The 25,800-nt window shown below is 36.2% G+C and overlaps 1 protein-coding gene across 1 annotated transcript in view; it reads right to left on the bottom strand.

Annotated features, from left to right (window-relative positions):
• The window catches only part of LOC121426396 (integrin beta-1-B-like), a 73,054-nt gene that overhangs the window by 4,215 nt on the left and 43,039 nt on the right, over positions 1-25,800 (bottom strand). Inside the window, exons 8-22 of the mRNA XM_041622684.1 lie at positions 24,901-24,985; positions 23,147-23,233; positions 20,745-20,828; positions 16,736-16,816; positions 15,922-16,017; positions 14,099-14,188; positions 12,411-12,598; positions 9,620-9,704; positions 8,524-8,666; positions 6,142-6,214; positions 5,119-5,200; positions 3,404-3,528; positions 2,352-2,444; positions 1,464-1,590; positions 163-273 (exon numbers count right to left, since the gene is read on the bottom strand). Coding sequence (XP_041478618.1) covers positions 163-273; positions 1,464-1,590; positions 2,352-2,444; positions 3,404-3,528; positions 5,119-5,200; positions 6,142-6,214; positions 8,524-8,666; positions 9,620-9,704; positions 12,411-12,598; positions 14,099-14,188; positions 15,922-16,017; positions 16,736-16,816; positions 20,745-20,828; positions 23,147-23,233; positions 24,901-24,985 — 1,550 coding nt within the window. The remainder of the gene's footprint in view (positions 1-162; positions 274-1,463; positions 1,591-2,351; positions 2,445-3,403; positions 3,529-5,118; positions 5,201-6,141; positions 6,215-8,523; positions 8,667-9,619; positions 9,705-12,410; positions 12,599-14,098; positions 14,189-15,921; positions 16,018-16,735; positions 16,817-20,744; positions 20,829-23,146; positions 23,234-24,900; positions 24,986-25,800) is intronic.

Here is a 25,800-nt window from a genome sequence, read left to right as displayed (position 1 = left end):
GTATGAGTAGAAGTAGACAAACACTTGGTGGTAATTGTGTTGGATTCCATTTGAAGCCACTTAGCTGATTACTACAATTAGAATCTTGATATTCCAATATGCGCTCACAGTCAATTAATTAAAATAAACTTCTCGAGCTCAAATCAGAAACCTATTTCTCACCTTTTTCTCTCTGCACATATAAAACAAGGGATCCATTAGGAAATTTATCATAGGTGAAGATGATTGAACAATCGTCTTCATCTTCTGCTAGACACTTCTCTGATCCATCGGCTGTCAACATAAAAATAAAATATAATATCATGATGATAGAGAGAGATGAATGGACAGATACAATATATATTATATTAATAATATTATTATTAATAATATTATAACAATATTACATTCCGCGTGTTGGACACAGATGAGATAAAAGAGTTAATGCATTGCAGTGCCACCAAAGTTTATTTCCAAGTATTCACCAAATTTTCGACGCAAATCTCACGTCTTCATCAAGGATACAAAGCTCACAGTGACAAGATATCACTGTGAGCTTTGTATCCATGACAAAGAAATGAGGCTTGCTAGCACAAACTCTAAAATGCTTCTTTTTTAACCAAGAGTGCAAGCATAAAGGTACACTGTATTTGTATCAATGTCTAATGAACAAATTAAGTATCTTACAAAGAAAAAAAAAACACTCCTGAACAAGATAGACTAAGAAATGTAGATTAACATATAAAATAGTTTGGGTACGTTGCTGCAAGCAATTCCCATTTTTGCTCATTATTGTTACAAATGGTACATTTCTTACTTTCAAAAACATTATCTATCCATCTGTCTTTATTCCTAATAAACAAATCTTAAAAAGAATAAATAAAGAGAGAAAATTGTTGTTGCCAATTTGGAAAATAAAAACTGATCAACAATGACTTCAAATAATCCATTGAACAAAATAAATCTAGTTAAAACGGTGACTGCCCCTAAAATAATGAATAATGATTTCTCTAAAGCCATGGCTAAAGGCCACCGCACACCTTACGACCTGACTGGTCTACGACTGAGTGAGTGGAGATGAATCGCACAGTAGTCATAAGCCTCCACACCACACACCTTGCTACCCGACTACCATGCGGTCTGCGACTTAAGCATACACTTTTTGTTTTTTGCCATAGCAACTGAGAAAATGATGCTTATTATTGCATATGCGCGTTTCATATCATGTACGCATTGCGACTCTGCTGTCTGATTGGCGGGAAGTTGGATTGAGCTTGCGATCCAGTTGTAAGGATTCGACATGTCAAATTCTTACGATTTTCCTTGCGATTTGCCTATGACCGGTCTGGGACTATCAAGCTGACAAGAGCTGTGACATCACATTTCCCTTCATTCAGTCACAGACCAGTCGGGTCGTAAGGTGTGCGGTGGCCTTAATAGGTGCAGCATAAGCAAGCATAATCATTATTATCATTATCACTTACGAATCTCAAGGTTATCGACCATGATAACCGGGAATGGACACATATCACATTCATCTTTAGGTAGTCCTGTACCAAAGGCCTTACACTGGACACACTTCTCATTCCGAGAACACTGGCCGCTACAGGTCTATGGATTGACAAAATAAGTAAAATAACAATCAGCGAGCTCGTAAATACAATCTCAACAGGTGCACATAAATATCATTTTAACAAAAGTCTAATGATAATAAAAATAACAGCAATGACAGGTTTAATGAAGCGCATTTCAGAATTGCAAGTACTATGAATGTACTTTACAGAAATAATACATGTATGAACAAAAATGAAATCATATATTTAAAGAGTCAAAAGCTTGATACTTTACTTAAACGGCAGCAATATTAATCAATGATATATGGCTGAACTACAATGAATCATATTAAAAAATGATTGTTTTGTAATTGGAGAGTACTAAGGAGAAAAATCCATAGGGTAAGGCCCACTGGAGGTGAAGGACCTCTTGCCATGTGTCTTAGTTCTTTGTCTTGGTGCTTGAAGTAGTTGTTAGGTTGGTGACCTTAATGACCTGAAACTCGAAAAGAATTGCCTTGCAGAGCTGCACCACTCAATTAACATAACTACATTTTATCTTTCTTCTTTTTTCTCTACAAGATAAGAAGAAAATGCTAGTTTTGGAGCGACTTTTTTTGTTCTTTTTCTTAATAAGACAAAGATGCTAGCCTTGGAACGGAAACTTGAGTGTAAAAATGGGGTCCCCCTCCATGGCACATACCCACTATGTATTATACACTGAGTGCCCGCTCCCCCCCCCAAACAAAAAACCCCAAATAATATAAAGAAAATAATCTCAAAACATTAAGAGGTGATAAGGAAGGGTCAAGAACTTACCGGACAATCTTGGCACAGCGGTCCCCTATAGGCTGACGTAGCATTGCATCTACACTCACCACACACACAGACCCCTTGACCATTACATATGGTCTGGATAAGAAAAAAAAGAAATTTGGTCACGAAAATTATTTGAGGTAACAAACGAGCTAAAAATGGTTAAAAACAAGCTAACAAGAGTGAATAGTTGGTTTAATAAGAACAAAACCAGAGCCAAATTTGAAATAAAGCTACCTCATGAAGAAAAACCCTTGCTCATTTTCAAACATTCTCTATCAAACTTGATTGTCTACATCAATTCAATCCATGCAAGTTACTTTACATAAAGACTTTGCATTAACAAAGAATGGCACAAGTCCTACATGTATATTGTTAATGCAATTCTGGTCAATAGCATAACTCCATATCTATACCAATTCTTCCTTCCCCTCTCCCCTGCTTTTCCTCCTTCCTCTCCTACTTTCCCTTCCTCCCTCCACTCTCCTTCCCTCATCTCCCCTCCTCTTAACTCTACTCCTCCACTTTCTTTCATCCTTCCCCCTCCTTCCCTTTCTCCCTTCTCACCCCCCCTGCGTACTCACATCCTCTCTCCTACCCTTCTCTTACTCCCTCTCCTCCCTCCCTTCTCTCCTTCTATTCATCCCCTCCATCTCTCCTATTCGCTCTTCCTTCCCCCTGGCCCCCTCCCTACCCTTCGTTCCCTCTATTCATCCCCTTCTTCTCTCCCACTCCCTCCATTGACCTTCTCTCCCTCCCTTGCCCTTCACTCCCTCTATTCCTCCCCTTCATCCCATTCTCTTTCCTCCCCTGCCCATCTCCCCCTTTATTCCTTCCTTCCATCCTTCCCTCCCTTGCTCTCATTCTCTCTTCGTTGTCCTCTCTCACACACAAACTCACCCTTGCCTGCTCCTCTTTCCCTCCATCCTCCTTTCTTATCTCCTATTTTCTGTTTTCCTCCCCTGCTCCTCCCTCCCTTACTCCCACCCTCCACCCCCCTCCCTTCCTCTCCCTTCCTCCCTCCTCCCCCTTCCACTTCCCCTCCAGTTTCTTACATCTTGCGTCATACAGGTATCTGTACGAGTAGAACACTCGCAGGCATCTCCGCTGTACCCCGGTTTACACTGGCATCGACTTCTCCGCAGGTATTCATCACACACACAGCGCCCTCTATCTTCACCTGTAAGACAATTACAGCATTGGAATGAAATAGAGTGATTATGGGCACCGAAACATAATAGCGATTGATCGTGGAGCTCGTTTCCACAATCAATTGCAATATTGTATATTATCACCCGTATCAGACATCTGAGCTGGTCATTTACGAAACCGTATTGCCCTACATTTTCTGAATATCGGGAAGGGTAGGTATATTGTTTGTATTTTCCTCGGTCTCAATGCGCGTATTTACTTTGCATGCAGAGACGACGCAAAATATACCTTTGTATTTTCCCTGGTCTCACATCCGGGCATTTGTGGATGCGTATAAAGAGATACGCTTCATAAGGATCCGCGCACCACAATTACGTCATAATAAAGACAACGCTGGATCCAAGCGCTTGCAAGTACTTCATAATGGTAAAGTGCAGACTATTTTTAAAAGAAATATCCCCATTTATCATGAGTTTTGCTCTAGATATCTGATTTGGATGATAATAAAAATATTGACTGGCTCTTCTTTCGGGGAACATCAAATATATTGCCCTTAAAAGACCCATATTGCCCTCGTCTAAAGACTCGGGCCAATATGATTCTTTTGCTGGCAATATATTTGATGTTCCCCTCAAGGCCAGTCAATATTATATAATTATCAATCGTAAATCGACCTTTTAATCAATCGCTAAGATATAGGTTACATTGCCCTGGTAAACTTCTTCAGAGCTAATGTACAATGAATAAGGTTCAGTTACTTTCATTTCCTTCCGAATCTGAATCGGAATGGTTAGGTAAGCAAGATGTCGCTGATGGACATATCTATGCTACATTAACTTGTGGAGGAGAGCAGCGCACTGTATGTGAAACAACTTTACTGAAGCCGTTTTAGATTTGATTTAGAGGTATCAAGGGAAGGGCTATTTACAATGGAGAAGGGGAGGTTATTCTAGTCCTTTAAAGTGGATTTCATCCTGAGGTCAAGTTGATTAAATCAAAACGGAAGAGAAACATGAATTTCAAGCAAAAATTAATCAAAAAATATACTTGAGTGTATGCGATTCACAGTCTCATTTGTCTGCTGACACTGACAAGATCACTCCATACATTAATTTTCTCAGCCAGTTACAGCTGAACAAACCAATTTTTTATAGAAGCATGTAAAAAAATATGGTGATTAAAAATGTTTTTAATATGCTGGAGTTTATACATCATTTCACGTTTCTGAAAATGTGTTATTTGTTAAAGGAAATCATATATGGAACAAAATGCATAAAAGAGTAGTTTGAAACACAGTTTTGTTACATGAACCCTTTCTTTTGATGGATTTTTGACAAGCTTTCACTCTATGACTCCCTTATTTTATTCCATTTATTAGAAGCAAATAAACATCAGGATTGATTTCATTCATTCATATATCATAAAATCTGAGAATTTAGTGAATTAAATGTACCTATGCAACCGTGAAGATAATGTCACTCTCTACCTCCAAGCAAATTTTTGTTGCGATCATAATATCCACGGGCCAAGATATTAGGGGAATGAAAAAAAGCCCCCTCCAGAAATCTAAACTCTCAAATTAGCCCAGGTAAGTTAGGGATAAGGATTATGAACTCACCTCCACACAGCTCTCCTTGGTATCTGTCACAGTTGAAGTTATCACATTCACAGAATGGACCAGACACAACTTCGGTCGGTTTCTGTCACAAAACAAGATGGGTAGAAAAGTTATAACCTTCAGCTTTCATGCAATATAAATAAAAAAATATAAATAATAGGGGGAATCTGAAAATCCCAGTCTATTTTAGTCTCCATGTAGGGAATTATAGCACAATCAATTCTAAATCATCACGTCACCATGGACTTGAAGCCGATTTGGACTTTACTCCAGACAAAAAGGCTTGCAGAAAAGCAGAATAATGATTTGATTGTTCTGAACTTATGCTAAGCTACAAATACTATATTACTTCTTGCAAATTCATTAAATTTATTTCCACTTAAACAAATATTAAGAACAAGATATGTACAAATGGAAAAGGCTATTTGTTTACGGATGATTTTGCATTGATTTTTTTCCTCCTTATATGATTTTTTGTGTAACTATAGGTTTAAATATTCATGTTTAGTTCTCTTTCGTAAGTTGTATCTTTGTTAGGGTTTAGCTTAGGCCTGGTGTTTTTAGAGCCCTTGTGAGTTATGTACCCGCCGGATTGCCTTCTGGGCAAGTTCCTTAAACTGCGGGTGAACAGGGCATTAAGATCAGGCACCAGTCCCGTAGATATATTTTAAGTGTTTAATGTAATTATTATTATTATTAGTTATTTATTGTAATGCGCTTTGATCATATTTTTGGTAAAGCGCTATATAAGTACCTGTTATGTATGTATGTATTGGATCATATTCATGTAGTGTGTGACTAGCTTCTGGGCTCCGTAACACAAAGGTTTGCGATGAATTGCAAGTATGAAAGAACCGCACTGATTGGTTCCCAGTCAGTACTTTAAACAGAGTATACATGCAACAACGATCTTGATTGGTTATTGGTATTTAGCCATTAATTGCAAACCTTTGTGTTACGGAGCCCAGATGAAGCAATAAGCCAATATTGAGTGAAGATAAGATTAATGTCATTTATACTCACTGGTCTTGGAAAGCAGATGCAGTTTCCACACACACAAGAACCTCTTCCAGAACAAACGATGGTAGTATTCGGTCTGAAAATAGGACAGAGAGAAACTAGGACTGTCTTAAAGCAGACACAAACCAGCAGTTTTAACAACACCACCTCAAGACCTTAGCTCCTCAAATGTGGCCAGGTTTCTAACCCACAATGCAACATTCTGAGGAGTGTAGTCTTGTAACATAGGCCCACTTGAATAAAGATATGCTCATTCACTCCTCGATACCTTCACATTGCAATACATGTGATTATGTTACTAAGTAGCGAAACAAGTATGTTCCTCTAAAAAACAATTTAGTTTCTATATACAAATGACATATAATGATCTTAAAAAGTATACATGTACATGTATATCATGTATCTGAACTGTTGAAGAAACATGCAAACTACACCAGAGCTGCCAAGTTGTATTTTGCATTTTCAGTATTCTTATCCCCCAAAATCAGTATTTTGACCAAAAAATCTGTATTTTTACCATGAGATAAATATGCATGCATAATGGCAAAGTTCGATCACTTCTTACATTATTTTGCGCCCCACATCGTCGCACACGAGACCGAAAGCTTCAGTCTAGATTTTGGTTGTTCCGCTGAACTGCGTTGGCTGACTCACCAATACATAGACTGAAGAATTTGGAGGCCCGTACGTACAGACAACGTATTAGCAGTAACGTTAGATCTAACATTCGACGGAAACCTGTTTTTTTTCTGATCGTTTTTTGCACATAAAATCATAAAATATCACATTATGAAAAAGAAATTGCATCCATATTTACGGAAAAATGTATGAAATTCAGAAATATCGTACCTTAGACCGCAGTTACGGCTAATTCGTTTCAAATTATGATCGAAACATCGTCATCTTCGATCCTTCCGTCGGTCAACGTAAGTTGCCATCTTGGATGACGTCATCATCCTTACAGACGTATTTACCAGTCGCAAAATATCGCGATTTGAGCCGCTGCTTTGCGCTTGTAAACTACGTGCGTGCGCTCAGAACTTGTCACCCGCATTGATTCGCCAGGATATCGAAAATTCTAATCGGAAAGCCTTGATGAAAGCATAACTCATTGAACGTAGAGGGCAGCAACACACGGAATACCTCTTCTTCTCTAATTTGTTTTTTACCGTATTTTATCATGAAAAAGCGTACTGCCGTATTTTAAATTGATTTCCGTATGAAATACGGAAAAAATCGTACTACTTGGCAGCTCTGCTACACCTACATAAGTGTGGGTACCGGCAGGAATTAATTCATCAAAATCTGTGCGCACCAGAATCTGTAGACTAGCTTAGCCGGGGTAATATAGGAGCGCCCTGAGCATCTAGCAAGGTGGATACGTGCGCTATACAAATCCTATATTATCTACTTATTTAAAAAAAAATTATATCACACATTTGATAATTAATAGCCTCTCATCTATTATAAATGAAAAGGATCGCACAGATCTGCATGGATGGGAATATATACACAGTGGTCTTGTTTTAAATGTACAAAGCAATTTTTTTTTCTTTACTAATATAAATGTGAAGGCATTTGGAGAGCAAGCCTTAATTTGCATAAGACTGTTATTCTACTTTGAGCACTCTTCCCCTTACATGAGCCATTTGGGGGGATGAATTTACCGTAACCCCTCAAGATTTGTTTTTGCTTTAATAATATATTCACAATCTGCAATCACGGTATCTACCATAATGACCAGGGTAACACATATATAATCACTAACACCAGGGTTACATATTTATAATCACAAACACCAGGGTAACATATATATATACTCACAAACACATGTATATACATATACTTACAAACACCAAGGTAACATATGTATACTCACAAACACCAAGGTAACAGATATATACTCACAAACACCAATGTAACATATATATATTTACTTACAAACACCAGGGTACTAAATATATAAATATACATGTATATACATATACTTACAAACACCAAGGTAACATATGTATACTCACAAACACCAAGGGAACATATATATACTCACAAACACCAAGGTAACATATATATATACCTACTTACAAACACCAGGGTAATAAATATCCATGTATATACATATACTTACGAACACCAAGGTAACATATGTATACTCACAAACACCAAGGGAACATATATATACTCACAAACACCAAGGTAACATATATATATATATATATCTACTTACAAACACCAGGGTAATACATATATAAATATACATGTATATACATATACTTACAAACACCAAGGTAACATATGTATACTCACAAACACCAAGGTAACATACATATACTCACAAACATCAAGGTAACGTATGTATACTCACAAACACCAGGGTATACTCACGATCTACATGGTGCATCATTGTCTTCTAACGAAGGGTCATCGCTGCTACATTCACAGTATCTCCCATAGTGACCAGTATTACAGATACAGCTTCCACATTCCAAGGTCCCATTGCCTCCACTGCATGTAGGACTATTGGGAACCTAAGAGAGATAGAACCAAAAATCCAAATCCATATTTTGTGTAATCAAGTTGGTAAGACATAACGTTTATCGTACATGCATATAAAAAATACCTCCCTTTTACTGTATCTTACCTTGTACCAGCTCCAATGAGCTTGTAGGCATAATAGTGAAAGCAATCAAATAATTTGCCGCATAGTATTCTGCAATAGGTTTTTTTTCCTGGCTAATGCAGCAACATGCAGCTTATAGCGCAATGGTGGGAGCCAGCTAGGCTTTTCAACTAATTAACCTTGAAGTTCTTCTGATGTCACAACATTTGCTCTGATTTCAATATCTCAGAGGGCATAGGGTTGGAGTGAAGATCGTAATAGGGTTTTAGTTCAGAATAATGCGAAGATAAGGATTATGGTTTATTTAGTTTTGGAGGTTAGGTTTTTTGCTTGGCTTAACCTGCAGATTATCCATTGGAGCAACTGTCACCAGTGCAATGCCATGGAAACATTGTCCTAAACCAACAGTTTTTCTTCAAATATTTGCAGTTGAACCTTTGGTTGACAAACCCTTCCCTCTGCACCCTCCCCCTGCACCCTCCTCCCCCCCCCCCCCCCCCGATCATCACAATCAAACTATACTGTTGGGACGACACATTCCGGTGTTCTATTTGTTAGCTTTTTTCATTCTTGGTTTCCCTTTTTTCAAGCCTTTGAGGCTTTTTGGGATACCTTTTTCTTTCATTATTTTTTTTAAATCTCAATGTTTCTTGATTATATTTGTATATTTATGTTCAAAATAATGTATGATATTTGTATGTTTTTACTTGTATATAATATTGAAAGAAATAAATGAGAGTATTTCCGCTCTCCCACAATCAAAATGGGAAGTTTTAAAATTATTTCAATTGAATCTCAAAAAAAGGTTGATGTGCGAAAACTTAAAATAGGTCTACATTATCCTGATGAAAAAATACTGACCTTTTGTTGTTCACATTCACAGTCACACTCAAACTGGACATTTACTTTGAGTTCTTCATTGAACCCAATTGGTCGAACTGTGAACCTGGACAAATATAGAATGAAAAAAATGTTTAATGACTTGTAGCTATCAATATATTTTTTCTGACAATACTTTTACATTTCTGTTTAACTAGATATCAGCAGGCTACTTGTAAACAATCTTATCCTAAATTTCAGCAGATACATTTAAGGGGAAGCTCACCCTGTCAGAAAGTTTATTTTACACAATAGCAAAAAAAAATATTAGCAAAGGTTTGATGAAATCCATAAAAAATAAAAAGTTATTTGAATTTTAATCATTTGGTTTGAGACATCATACACAAGGAGCTTTCTAACATATATGGTAAACCATCAATAAAATGTCATTTTCTCAGAAAATTAAGAATAATTTTTATTGTTTCATCAGTATTTCAATAAAAAAAAAATCACTTCACAACCGCTCCTAAAAACAATGAGAAAAAAGTCATCACTTAGTCATCATTACCAATATTTTTTCAGCTATTGTTACAACAGATTTCCACTTTAAAGGTTCTAAGAACACTAAACCTACGACTGATGAATTCTCTACAAAATCTTCAGGGAGATTTGTTTTGGGGATCTCTCTTCTATTAACCTACTTTTGCATATTATGTGCTTACAGACATTGCTGCTAACTAAAGGAATTCATTCAAATCCATCAAAGAATTACAAAATTATTAGAATTTCAATTATTTCATTTGTGATGTCACACACTGTATGTGAGCAGCATTCCTACATATACATGTACATAGTGAAAAGTAAAAAATCAAAGAAATTTCATTTTCTCAGGAAATTTTAAATGATTTTTACTGTACTTTTCACTGTATATCAATAGACAAATCATTTCACACCCAATCATGAAAAGAAAAAAAAGTCATCAGGAACTATTAAAAAAGTGAAATTCATACTTTTCATATTAGATAACATATGGGGCAGCTGCTTGTTTTTGACATCACAAACCCAAACCTTAAAATTCTAATAACTTTTTTAATCTTTGACAGATTTTCCTCAAACCTTCGCCAATATTCTTAAACATATTTTTCTGTTATTTTTACAACAAACTATTCTTCAGGGTGTACTTCCCCTTTAATAGTTAGTTTTTCAACCCACTTTCAGAGTATGACCAACGCAGCTCAGTCTAACCATTTGTTTACATGACACCACTTTCAGAGTATGACCAACGCAGCTCAGTCTAACCATTTGTTTACATGACACCAACTGAAGGTTCATGAATATAATCATGATTCTCAACTTCCTGTTAATATCTGTTTAGGAACACCATCAAGGGCAGGCTGGTACAACAGAATTGAAACATAGCAAGCTTCAGAAATTAAACAAACATGGCTTGCTATTGACACTGCAACTGAAGAGGTGGTACATGTATGCCAAAACATCGGAGTGCCAAAGAATAGCTGCTATTGGCACACAATTAACTTTTATTCAATTTAAAAAGAGGATGTGGTTACTTTTGTTGCAAATTGAAATAGATGATATGACGTTAAGTCTAGTATTCAAATTGACACGGAACCATGTATACTTCTCTCTCTCTCCCTCTTTTCCTTCCCTTTGTTTGTCCTTTTTTGTAATCCCTTCTTTTATCCTCCTTTCTTTATCACTTTCTTCATTTCTTCTTCCTTTCATTATTGCCCTTTCTATTACTTCTTTCTTTCTTTCTGTCTTTCTTTCTTTCCTTCTGTCTCTCTCTGTCTCTCTCTCTCTCTGTCTCTCTCTCTAATATTTTCATTTCTATTATACTGTCCCCATATACCTTCATATTTGGTTTTGGTAAAGAAAAAAACTAAACATATTGATATGATACTGCTAAATTATCATGACCCCTGTTATCTGATTCAATCGATACATGCACACTCACCACTCACTGGGGAGTATCCCAATGTTACACTACTTGTATATTGGCTACTTATACTCAAACATATCTGAACTAGACATCATTCTCCTGAAAACTTTACTTTGCTAGATACAACTTTTGTCCACAATCACTCTGTCAACCAGTCCGTTTTTGTCACATTGCACGGCATATATCCCACACACTTCCTGTTCTTCAAAGTATAAACATGTATATCCTCCCTTATATAAACATTTACGTATATTTTTCATATCTCCTTTCAGAAGCAGCTCTAGGATAGTTGCTCTTCCTGATATCAATAACTGGTGAATGAAAATCTCAGTTTCACCCTGGTTTATATTATTTTATGGAAGAGAAGCTCATCGAATTCATTTCAATATATAAACAAATATCACTGTAACAGTTTCTTTCCATTTTATACCGTTTAAAGGAAGAGAAACTTCATTTTGATATAACAGCAACAGCGACAAACCATTAAATCATCACCAAATTCTAAGAAAATTTGGGAAAACGGTAGAGGTGTAAAAAGATAATATGTTAAAATGTATTTGTTTTATTTTCTTCTTTTATAAGCACCTTAATGATGTACTTTCCTTTCAATGAAAAAATGGGAGCTTCATATCTCCCCTGAAATAAAATTGGATTGAATAAAAACAAAAGGTCTAGCTGAATAGCCATCAAACAATATGTCATATATCACATGTAAGCATCTACATGTACCATCTTTTGGAATAATTTTAAAATATAAATTAAACCTGTTATTCTTATCGTTTTCCACAAACTTTTATCAATATGTTTCTCTCATTTTTTTCTTATTTAACAAAATCATTTTACAAGATGATAGTGTATGAAAAAAAAACTCACTGTTGGTTTTTGTTTGCTGGACATCCCGTTGAGGTGACGGTCAAAGTGAAGTTGACTGTGTCGCCAAGTTTGAGCCCCTCGCAGACCTGTGACCCAGGGAAGACCTGACCTCCGGGACAATGAGCTATGTATTCAATGTTCACTGAGTCCGGGGCATCGTCTACAACTTCTACCTTGGAAGTGATTTTCTATGATAAAAAGAAAATTAAAATTATATTGTTTTTTTAATGTAATGTATTACGCTGTAGGTACATGTATGAGGGACATTTATAATCAAATAACATTCTTGTTATGCATATATAGCATAGAAATATACCAGGCTTTGAGTAAGTATAGCGGGAATTATTCATCCGAGGTTGGACTGGCATTACTATTTTTGCCAAGGGGCAAAGCCCCGAGGGAAAAGTAGTGATTAGTGCCAGTACAACCAGGGATGAATACTTCCCTCTATACTTAAGAAATAAAGGCCTGGTATATTTGTTTTATATACTACTTTAATAAGTTAGAGCAATAGATCTTGATAATCTAGTTCTTATACTCTTAGTTAATCCTTTTTTTTTTTTAAATCTGAACCAAATAAGCTGGGCTGACTGACCTACTTTTCCTGAAGCGCTTAGCTACGCGCTCAGTGCGTGGAACGCGTACTAGTGCTTGCGTCATCATTGACATCAGGGAGTAACACATTTTCTTCGATGGGCATTCCATTTTCGACATCATCCCAAAATAGTGAGAATATGTTTGGTCACATGATGCTATTTAACCAATCAGCATACAGAATATAATTAATGTAGGATATAATTGTGAATATTCATACCATCCCCCCTTCACTGATTCACCCATTCACAGTATGACTCTACTGAAATTACATGACTCTGACAGGCTATGTTTTGGATTTCTAGATTTTTAATTTATCTTTTCTGGGATTTTTCACTTTCCTTCATCACTTCTTCTATAGGGTTCCGAAGCGATGATGTCAGTTGCCAAGGCGGCCTGGTTCTAAACAAATGAACCTGGAGCATGTTTCTCATAGGAGAAAAAAAATTCATTGCTCGCAACCTCAGAATGATGGTAATTTTTGCAAATACAAATGTGTATAGACGATCGTCAGCTGCGACGATTTAAAAACCAGTCGCTTCGTTGCCATGACAGTGATGTCATACTTCGGTACTCTATCGTTCTTGTGGTAAGACATCAGGCATAATGAACATGATACACATGAATATAATCATCATTATTTTTAAGGCATCATTAGAAAATACATGTTCAGTTTTCTAGGGCCCATTTGCAGAAGGAGTTGCATTTGATCGCAATGCTTAACATCGAACCTAAATCCTGGATGCACATTTATGATCGGTTGGCAATCAAGTTGTGTTTAAATGTAGGACTTGTATTGATCACAATGCATCCTGTAATTAATCCATGGGAATAGAACCATAATTACATGATGACAGATGTACATATAAACACAGAAAAATAAATACCAGTTAAACAGATACAAATGAAATTTAAAACAAATCTGCTTTAGAATTCAGAGTTGTAACACAAAAAAGTAATTAAGTTTTGAAGTTTCAACAACATGAAATCTTTTTTAAATAATGATGAAAATACTAATTCCAGGAAGGCCTCCCATGCATTAAGTAGGACAATACCAAGCAGCCCAAATACAACATAAAGAGGGTATAACTTACATTGTAGTTATCTTTGACGAGCTGTACAATATTGTTGGAATCCTGAGCCAAAACACCTGCTGTAGCGCCCTCTATGTATTGCGTCAGATTCTGAAGGGAATTAAGAAAAGTTCAATAAACAAAATCATGAACAGAATGGAAGTCTACATGTTGGTATATTGCCAATTCGTCCACTCACCACACGGTTTACCTTAAGGCCTGGTCACACCGCCCGAGCGTTGTTGGAGCGGTCGTGGAGCGGTAGGGAGAGGGGGTCGAATTTCGCTCACAAAATTGGGGGAAAAAATCCAAAACAAAATAAAAAACAATCGAAAATAGTGAACGGGAGCGAGCGGTGATGATTTTTTTCTCTCCGCTCCAACAACGCTCGGGCAGTGTGACCATGCCTTTAATTTAATGCCATTCCGTCCATCAACTTTTCATCCAAAAACCATTTGGTCCAACAACCATTTAGTCTAATCATCAATTCGTCTAATCATCATTTCGTCTAATCATCAATTCGTCTAATCATCATTTCATCTACTACCATTTTGTCTGTTAACCAGTTGGTCTAATACCCATTTTCTTTTCATTCATTTTGCACAATTAACACTTTAGTTTAATTAGACCAAATAGTATATGGACTAAATGGCTACTGGGCCTACTGGTCATTAGACGGAATGGCATTACACTAAATGAAAGTAGATCATGTGGTGAGTAGACGAACTGATGACAGCCCAAATTGTAGTAGACGCGTTAGAAATTGGACGAATTGGCATTTGATGAATTGGAAATAAACCTGTAGCGCCATCTCCTTACAAATGATTTCAAAAAAGTTGTGACAAATTCTATGGACTCATTGCTTTTGATTAGATGCTGAACAATGTTGCTAGGGTAGTCAAATATTGATGGCAAGGTTACAATTGATCTAGGGTTCATGCAATTGGCCCGATTCAGAATTTTACATAATAACACTGCATATTAAGTGCACATCACAAACAATGTCATACTTAAATAAACAATATTATTTATGGCAGATTCTGACAGATTTCATGATCCCTTAATTCACATATTAAACTTGACTTACATTCATAAGTATTGAGATTTAGAAAAAAAAATAACCTTATCAATTCTCTTAACATAATGACAGGCTCAGGAAAATATGATGCTTGAGCTGAATTTAATGAATACTCAATAATGAACAAAAAATATGCAATGTATACATTAAGTTTCAATTTCAACTTTTACATTCACACCCTATAGACACTGTCATTAAATCAGAAATAAGTTCTTCAAATATACAAGTTCAGAATGATTGTACAAAACATGACAATGGTAAAATTTGACAATGGTAAAATTTGACATTTACACACGTATGCTAGATAGCTTTGATTATCCTCTCAGATAATGAGAGAATTGGCAGCTTTGTTGACTGCACACTACACAAAGATCACATCTGGGGCCTGGCTTACAAAGAGTTGCAATCGATTTGATCAATCACAACTATGGAAAGCCAGCAACGTCAACATCTAAAATACATGATTGTTAAAGATATTTTCTAGAAATGATCTATGTTCAAACATTCACTGTTTTTTTCTTGACCATTTAGTATGCCTCTCTTTGTTTTCAAAGGACATTGAGCCAATTTTGTGAAGATAAAATTATGACATTGATGGATTTCCATATATTTGAGATTGATTGGATCAATCGTAACTCCTTGTAAGACAGGGCCCTGGTATCAATGGAGTTACAGACAGATATCACTATATAATCATTTCATTGCTGCCAAGGACGATATATATGTTGGTACCTTGATATCTAATGGCAATCATCAGGAAACTTACATTGTACACCTCAAATTCCTGCTGGACGACAGCAAAGATTGGAATCACGCTATTCTCCCTCATCTTGGCGTTTAGATGACTGATGGATGGATAGTCCTGTAAAATATACATCAGATGATAAAACAAATAATGCACAATACAATAGCAACGGTGCTGGATGTGGTTGGTGTTGTTGATGATGGTGATGGTGATGATGATGATGATGGTGATAGTGATGATGATGGTGGTGGTGGTGATGAGAGTGATGATGATGATGACGATGATAATGGCAATGGTGGTGATGGTGATAATGATGATGATTGATGACAGCAATGGTGATGATGATGATGATCTTTATTATCATTATATTCAATATTACATATCCTCATTGACGTTTTTTAAATGACAATAATTATCATTGTCATTGTTATCATTGCAATTAAAATACTAGATAATAAAAGGAAGGGGAAGGGGGTACTCATACCAGAATGTAAATGGCATTGTCCATCACTGGAGGAGAAGAGGAGTGGAGGAGGAGAAGAGTGGAGGAGGAAAGAGGGACGGGGAATAAAGTGGGGGGGTATACTTACCGCATAATGTGACATGGTATAATTCTGTGAAATAGGATCTAAATTGGATTGTCGTTCACTGGGGAAGGAGGAGGGGGGGGGGTGAGGGCCGGGAGAAGGGTAAGAGAGGAGGAAGAGGATAACGATACCACCAGATAGTGTGACAAGGTATACTTCTGTGAAATAGGATCCAAATGGCATTGTCCATGATTGGGAAAGGAGGGGAGGAGGGGAGAGAAGTAGAGGGGTAAGGGGAGGCTACTTACCAGATAATGTGACATGGTATAATTCTGTGAAATAGGATCTAAATGACATCGTCCATCATTTGGTGTAATGATACCTCCAAGCTAAAGAAGAAAAAAGAAACAAAGATGATTTTTTTAAATGAAGCTCAATTTCTTCCCCCTTCCATTTTTCTATCTATTTCAAAGAAAGAGGATTCAGTATTGCAGTGAATGAAAAAAAAAATTATGTTATATTTCCATGCTACACAAGTACTTCTTTTAGAGCCATCAGTACAAATTGAGAAAATATTAAGGTAAATATCAACAACTTCAAGGTTTAAATCAAAGGGGTGCTCTCCGCTGAAAATAACATGATTTGAAAAGATAAAGAAAAATCCAAACACCAAAAAACTGAAAATTTGATCAAAATGGGACAAGGAAAAAGAAAGCTACATGTAACAGATCTTAAAGATTTGCATTATTTTGGTGGAACAGTTGTGTATGCATATCTTCATGAATATTCAATGGGCAAACTAATGTCATAACCCCACTTGTTCTTATACAAAAGAAGCATGATTTTATGTTTATTCGAATTTGGTCCACCAAGAATGAAAAAAAAATATTAGTTTACTATGCCTCTCTCTTGTGCACAGATACCATTATACAAATGTTACATGTATACAGTCCACATTTATAACAAAGCAATATCCTGTGTTAGCTCGATGTACTATCCAATAACATGCCCATAGATACATACATGTATACAGGGTATATACAGCGGTGCTAAAAAGTCAGTAAATTACCCTACCAGAAAATGAATATATATTTAAAAAGTTTTCAAGTTCTGCTTTCTTTTAGATATCTCATTGTGAAGTCAGGTGATAAGATATTACATTCTATAAAGTTTGATTTTCAAGGCTTGCTGGACATTCTAGTGTTGTCTACATTCAACGCTCGGGTTCCATGAGCCTAATTATAACAGGAAGGCTAAAGATATTCGATCAAAAAAAGACAAAATAGTGTTAGTGCGACATGTATATGTGCGTCAAGCTACCCCAAAACCACCAATAAGTTGCAGGGAAGGCTCTCTGCAATGGCAAAAGTAGTAAATTTGTCTTCAAAGAGCAAAAATGAAAAATAGTCTAATCTAAAGGAGTATTTCTTCTTTTTTTATACTGTAAAACAAAATCAAGCTGTAAGGTTCCATGAGCGCTAAAGGTATACATTCATCCCAACCCATTCAATTTTTTTTTTATTTGATATTGCTGATTGACAAGAGTGTATGAATATAATTTAAAATTCAAATTCAAATTCACTTTATTCACATCCATCCAAAATCTAACACTGATTCTAGAAATGATAACTACTGAATTTCCTTTGCCCAAATTGGGAAGATATATCAATTACTTTGGAGCTATTTTTTGACTAGCGGAAGAATTAGGGCTATTTTATTGTTTCAGTAAATAAATTTGATCCCATCGAAGTCATCTTCATAAATGGCGATTTATTTTTAAAATAAACTGACTACGATACCCTTTTCAGATATGGCATGTCAGATATATAACCCTTCCAATGGTAGTAAACATTCAACCCTCTAATTTCACGTTATGAATTTTTCGAAATTGCCATTTTAACACACGAGTCTATGGGGAATGTCTTACACGCGTGACACCTCGGCATGAAGGAGTCATTTTTTCTGGTGGTGTTCACTGTTAAACTTGTCAGCACCACTGTGCATACATGTACATGACATTGAAACTTTCTAAACAAAGGCTATGATGACAGGAAACAAGGAGCCAATAGAACGCACTGTATGACTCATAATCAGATATCTATCCAACAGAATAAGAACAAAATCATTTAACCACTGTGTATGTGATTACTCACTTGGCTGAGAATAGGTTATATATACTGTACATGTATATTTATATATATACATATATGTGAGCCCCATGAAGTGTTCAAACCATCGTTTTAAGCTGAGAATTACATGTTTAAAGACAAGAAAATAAAAATGGGAACGTTCCACCAGCAATCTGTATTATGTGTGGTACGGTGTGAAGTACAGTACATGTAAGCACCACAGTTTTATCGGGGGAGGGGGGGGTGATGACCAACTTCAATGGGCTGCTGCATGTCTCGCCCCACCCCCCCCCCCCCCCGACAAAACTGTGGTGCTTGCATGTACTGTACTTCACACCGTACCACACATAATACAGATTGCTGGTGGAACGTTCCCATTTTTATTTTCTTGTCTTTAAACATGTAATTCTCAGCTTAAAACGATGGTTTGCAACATATTTCAACATCAGCAAACACCATTTAGAAATGAATGAATTCCAGATCATACCAGAAACATAGGGCACTTTGGGATAACACTCAAAGGAAATTCTTCATTTCAAGCCGGACCCTTTTGCGCAGTTTGACCCAGAAGGTCAACATGGAGCATACAATGCAAGAAGGACTTCCAATGCAGAATCCTAAGCTGAGATCCCCATTGAGTTCTATCAAATCTAATGCCCAAGTTCTCCATAATGTTCTCTTTAAAGACTCCTCTTCTTTTTGCATGCATGTATGTGTGAATGCAGCCAGTGGTTTGAACTAAAAATCTACTGTATACAAAAAACATGTTTCTAAAGGTAACATAGTGTGGATTGAACACAACCTCAGACAACCGGGATAAAAATCTGCAAACGCAGTTGGCTTCCTGTAAGATAATATTTCAATAATTGCAATTTGCAGATCTGTATCAGGTTTTGAGGCCACAATAATTATGAACCAGATAATTATTTGGCTGATACATGTTTGTTTAAAGGAGTTTTAGGGTACAGATTTGATATAAAGGTAGTTATATGTATATTAGGCCTAGTTGGTATTGTGAAATCAATATTGACTATTTCTGTGAATACTGCAATATTTCATTCTCAGATAAATGTATTGAAATAAAGGCTTTCCAAATAACCAATACTCAATACTTTTAATGCATTCTGTTCTTTGATCTTTTTGTCTAATCGATGACAAAATAGTCGACAGAAAAAAAAGTAGAAATCAGTAAAGAAAGATTGTTAAACTATGACTCCTTATTTCTTATTTCAAAGGGATTTCAAGAGTTATGCATTACATTGTTGTACAACATACACCAAATAGACATGCATATGTCTAACTTATGGACTCAGAATCATTACTTATCATAAGCCTAAACCATATGTAGTAAAAAAATATAATCCTATAACTAGCAGTAGACATGCATATGTAACCTAAATATTCAAGATTTGATAAGTACTTGCTTACGCACATTTGCATGAAGTGAAATAAATTCTTCATATTTCATAAACAATGAAAATACATATATTCCTTCAGAGAATGTCAATTATATCCTAAGAAATACCCTGTATATAATGCATACAAAAACAGAAATGTTTCTTAATACCTTCAAGACAAAAATAAATGCAGAAATGCAAACAATGGATACACGGAAATACTTAATTACATATAAGCTTCAATAATTGCTACACCACTACGATTACTGGGTATAAGCCAGTATTATCAAAATCAACTTATTATCATAATTTTGCATTGTTGTATGAAATTCAAGCCAGCCCACTAATGAATGTTGGTAATTAAAGAGATTTGTTTTACAAGTATAGATAGATGGGTAGGTAGGTAGGTAGATAGATAGATAGATAGATAGATAGATAGATAGATCGATAGATAGATAGATAGATAGATAGACAGACAGACAGACAGACAGATTGATATATAGATAGATAGATAGATAGGAAGATAGATAGATAGATCTATAGATAGATAGATAGATAGATAGATAGATCTATAGATAGATCTATAGATAGATAGATCTACAGATAGATAGATCTATAGATAGATAGATCTATAGATAGATAGATCGATAGACAGACAGACAGACAGACAGACCGACCGACCGACAGACAGACAGACAGACAGACAGACAGATAGATAGATAGATAGACAGATAGGTAGAGATATAATGGTAGGATGGAAGGATAGACAAAACAATAAAACATTTTCCTACCTTGCCATCACCGGCATAATGGAAAGATGAATCAGTAGTGTAAATAACAAGATGCCTTGCATTTTCTCTCCAGCCGATTTGTTGCTATTGGCGATAAAAGAATACAAAGAATATTAATTCATAATTGTTGACACTGTTACTTTTCAAATAAATCCCTTTCATTAAAAAGAAACATTGCGGAAAAAATCACTACGAAATAGATCCATTTGATTGGTATGATGACATGAGAACGTTTTTTTTTGCACAATCATGAATTATTACATGTTTTGGTAAGCTTTCACATGCAAGCTGCACTAGATCTTGATTGTGTTACATTAGTAACTATACCATCTAATATGCATCCGCACACCTTTTCACTGGTCCATGATCGGCTTTTGGAACAAATCACAATTTTTTAAACATTTATGAATTGAATCCATTTGATGTCATTGCACTGCAATGAAATATAGCATGGTACATACATTCCAGATGAACCCAATGCCAATACCCATTATGGCAAAGATTAAGAACAAGTCTTACTATAAAACTATCACAAAAACATGCAAGCAGTAGTGGGCCCTGTTGTTCAAAGAGTTATGATTGATCCGATCAATCGCAACAATGGACGGCCAGCAATGTCAACATCTATTATGCATGTTTGTTCAAAATATTTTCTGCTGTGATGTATATTCATGCATTCATTGTTCTCTTGAAAATTCACTGCACTTCTCTCTGCATCAAAAGGATATTGTGCAAATTTTTCGTAGAAAAAATTATGACACTAATGGATTTCCATAGAGTTATGATTGATTGGATCAATCATAACTCTTTGTACAACAGGGCCCAGGCTTTAAATCCAGTTATAGTCTGTGACTACAGGGGGTGGCCATATTCACCTCACACAGAACAGTAGGCCTGGGACAAATGTTAATCTTACCATTCGATTATTTCCTGAAAAAACAATCGAATCATTTTGATTGTTCATCAGGAAGATTGTCTTCTAAGCCAATAGTTGACCTTATTATGAAGACACCTCACAAACAGGGTTTCAATAACATCTGCATCTAGGGTGGACTATTATACTTTCCTTATAAATGAAAGTAAGCCCCTTCTCTTTGATTTCTATTTCACAAGAAACTATATGAGATGAAATTAAAACTTTCACTTTATTGTTCCAATGAAAAATCTTTCCCAAATCAATGCTTGTATTATGCATCCCTCCAAGTGCAACACGTCTATAGCCTCTTTGAGGCGTTCAGGTGCAGTATTTACAAGACAAGATGCAGAGATTGAAAGACTATTGACAATTGAAACCAACACTCTACTTGAAGTGATTGACAATTAATTGAAAAAAAAAAACGTAAATGGGTTCGTGCACTCCTGCTTTCTTTTCTAAGAATATTATACAGATATTGCCTACCTAGAGTTTGAATATAACATTTCCTCTCCCCGACGGAGTTATATTTTTCCCAAGGGAATATATTTTGCCCGAAGCGCACAGCGCTGAGGGAAAATATTATCCCGAGGGAAAAATATAGCTTCGAGGGGAGTTGAAATGTTATTTATTAAAACGATAGACCAGGCAATATCTGTTATATTATATAGTATATGTGGATTCGCCATCAGAAATTGCATTCATCATCTGGTTCAAAAGCAAAATTCTTGCTACAGCTCTGTTCCATCTACGTCATAATAGATTTTTTTTTTGAAAATACATCAAGCGCGTTCTTCATGCAGTCGACGCGTTAACACTAGCGCGTACATCAAATAAACTACCTTGTTGCGCAACTTATATGCAGCGAGTGACGTCACCTTAGTGGATATAACGCCGCAATTGAAAATACTACGCAGTATATTCCGAGGTGACGTCAAAACCTAGAATATAACAAATGCGATCCTCGCAGCTATGGTCACATGATGGCGTATTGACCTATCACTGATTCGAATCTACATAGCTTTTGTAATATCAGAAATTATTACCGCCTTTTCACAAGGTAAAAAGAATTGTACTTTCAATGATGATTCGTGTGAAAAACAAGGCTAGTGTCAAATGTTTAGCACGTGTGAAACCAAACTACATGTAGAACATGATTAGAATCACGAACGATAATCACAATTACAAATTCAAATTCCACTCTGGAGGTGAATTCCAGTTAAGTTTCACTCAAATTACGATACAAATTTTGCGTGTGAAAGGCTTGACCTCCAAAACATCTTTTTTGGGGGCGAGCTTACGTGACCTTTCAAGCACTTCCAAAGATAATACAATTGTCAAGCACTTATATTGCCTTCGCTCTGGAATTCGAATTCAAATCACATTTTTCAAGTGAGCATGTGAAAGGTCCGATGATTCTAAAGAAAAATTGCAATCATCATTTCAATGATGATTCAAGATTCATGTGTGAAAAGGATCTTAGTCTTACCCCGCAGACTGTGATTTGCATAAGAGCATCCATGCCTCCCTCAGGTGCGTCTAGGTTACCCGAAGCTTGCTGCCTCATTACAGTTTGCTACAAAAATTAAGAAAGATGACCGGTACTTAATTTTCATATTGTATAATTTCTGAGTGCAACACAGCCTTCTAAGCCACCCCCACAAAAAAAGTTCAACAAATAAGAAATTAGGAGATTATGAAAGTAAATGAGAAGTAAAATATGAGGGTATTTATGGATACCATACTGAAACAGAATCTGTCAAGAAAGTAGAGTTCATTTTTTTGTGCTGTATATCAATGAAAGGACCAAGTACTCAGGTTTCAAACATTCATATTTTGCACATTCATTGTCAGATAATTTGTACCTTTTTCACCATCTTCCCCCCCCCCTTCCGAATATTTCTTTTCTTACCAGCATTGGATTCCCTTTAACTCTTTAACCCTATCTAGGCCGGGGGGGGCCTCGGAGGCCCCCCTCAACGAGTCGCGCGAAATTTTTAGCCGTGCAAATTTTTTTGACCGCGCTGCTCGCTGACTTTTTACTTTCAAGTCTTACGCAACTTTTGAGACCAATTTTGCGTCACCCGGGTACACGGTTCCGAAGTTACGCAACATTATGCAAGTGCATGTCAGACCAAAATTGCTCAAAAACGTGATTTTGTGTACAAAGTCAATGTAAATTGTGTTTTCAACCAAAAATCATAAATGTATGATTATTTTTAGTTTTGCTGGCCTAAATGTATGTATTTTGTAATTTCATTGAAAAAAAGAATGAAAAACAAAAGGTCCAAAAAACAAGGAAATACCTAAGAAATTGCAAAAAGCAATATAATACATAAAAAATTGATCAGATATCACAATTTTTTTCATGTACACTTGCTAAGAACATCACAAAGAGTTTTTATGCCAAAAATTAGAACATTTGAAGTTTTATTTATGGAGTTAGAGGAAAAAGAATGATTTTGCATACTAATTACACATAAATTAGCATAATTACATAATAACGATTCGCATGGAATAAATTACTATACGCTTTTGTAGATTATATCCCGGACAACCTGCGTGCCAATTTTCGGCGCGATCGCGCGGTCGACGGCCAAGATCTCAAGGGGGGGCCTGGGAGCCCCCTCCCCCCCCCGGCCATATGAACTCCCAAAATACCCCGGCCTAGATAGGGTTAACATGTCACATTTCATTTTAATGAAAGAATAGAATTTCTTGTTTAACATCTTCATTACAAATATGAAAAAGCCTTGATTGATGTTCATAACTAGAAATTAATCCACAGACACAATACAAGAAATATTGTTGTATAGCAAAGCCTGTACTGTCACCATCTAAGAAAAAGTCCATATATTTTCATTATATAAATAAGAAGTTCAATTACACAAAATTTATCTACACGCTGAGGGTAATGAAATGAATAAATGGAGCGTTGTGGCCCAGTGGATTAGTCTCTGGACTTTGAAACAGAGGGTTATGGGTTCAAATCCCAGCCATGGTGTAATTTCCGTCAGCAAGGAATTAATCCACAGTGTGCTGCACTCGACCCAGGTGAGGTAAATGGGTACCAGTAGGAAGTAATTCCTCAAAAAGCTGTGTGCACCTGAATAGGTAGCCTAGCTTAGCCGGGTAATAATATTAGCAGCGCCCACTTTGAGAACAGCTTTTGGAACTGAAGTGGCTACCCTGGGTAAATATACCGTCATTATATCACTTTTATTATTATAAATCAAAACTTACCGAGAAACTGTCGGTATTTTCATTCAATGGAAGGACATTCTTGAATCCATAAGGAGCCTCGCAACCAGTGCAAGGTGCTATCAATCTGGAAAAATAATAAACAGGATTTATATTCAACTTGACATAACGATCCCAATGGAGGGGGTGTTTACGTCTCATTGAGCCTGGTACACTTTTTTTGTTAAAATGTTAAAATATTTCAACAACATGGGGTGTTTCACAAAAATTTAAGTATGACTTAAGCCACAATTAAATGCCGACGCATACATGATATGCAACGCGCGATCTTGTTGATACACAGTAGTGCGCATCCTCATGATACGATCTGACCAATGCAGTCAAGCGTTTTATACCGTACGCAACTCGGTATTTAAGTGCGACTCTAAGTCATACTTAAATCTTTGTGAAACACCCCCCAGGCGTGGTACAGCATATCCCCTCCCCCCCCCCAGCATCCCATTCAAAATTCTATGACACTACCCTGAGGACAAGTGCTGGTAATCAATACAATACTTCAGCTCAAACACTAAGTATTTTACTTCTTATTTTGCTTCTTAAATAAAATGCAAGGCCTGTATTCTGATAGCAGGTTTTACTTAAACTCAGGTTTAAAGTATGGATAGCCAATTGTTACATAAATCACTAACAGTAGAGATATCGTACTTCAGCTCATTTGCTCTCAAATCATTCATAATTGTCTACGAAGTATTAATAGATATTGTCTTCACCATCGATGAATCAGGAAAGAGCACAGTAAACATAAGAAACATACAACTTAAAAATTTTGATACTTTTGGCTTCCCATACTCAAACCACAACTTTAAACCTGAATTTTAAGTTAAACCCAAATTCAGAGTATGGGCCTCAGTGTTTAACCATCTTTGGCTTCTATGGTATTTT

This window comes from Lytechinus variegatus, chromosome 13, assembly GCF_018143015.1.
Source record: "Lytechinus variegatus isolate NC3 chromosome 13, Lvar_3.0, whole genome shotgun sequence".
Lineage (NCBI taxonomy): Eukaryota > Metazoa > Echinodermata > Echinoidea > Temnopleuroida > Toxopneustidae > Lytechinus > Lytechinus variegatus.
The sequence above is the reverse complement of the archived record's forward strand: the minus strand, read 5'-3'. Positions and strand labels throughout refer to the sequence as shown.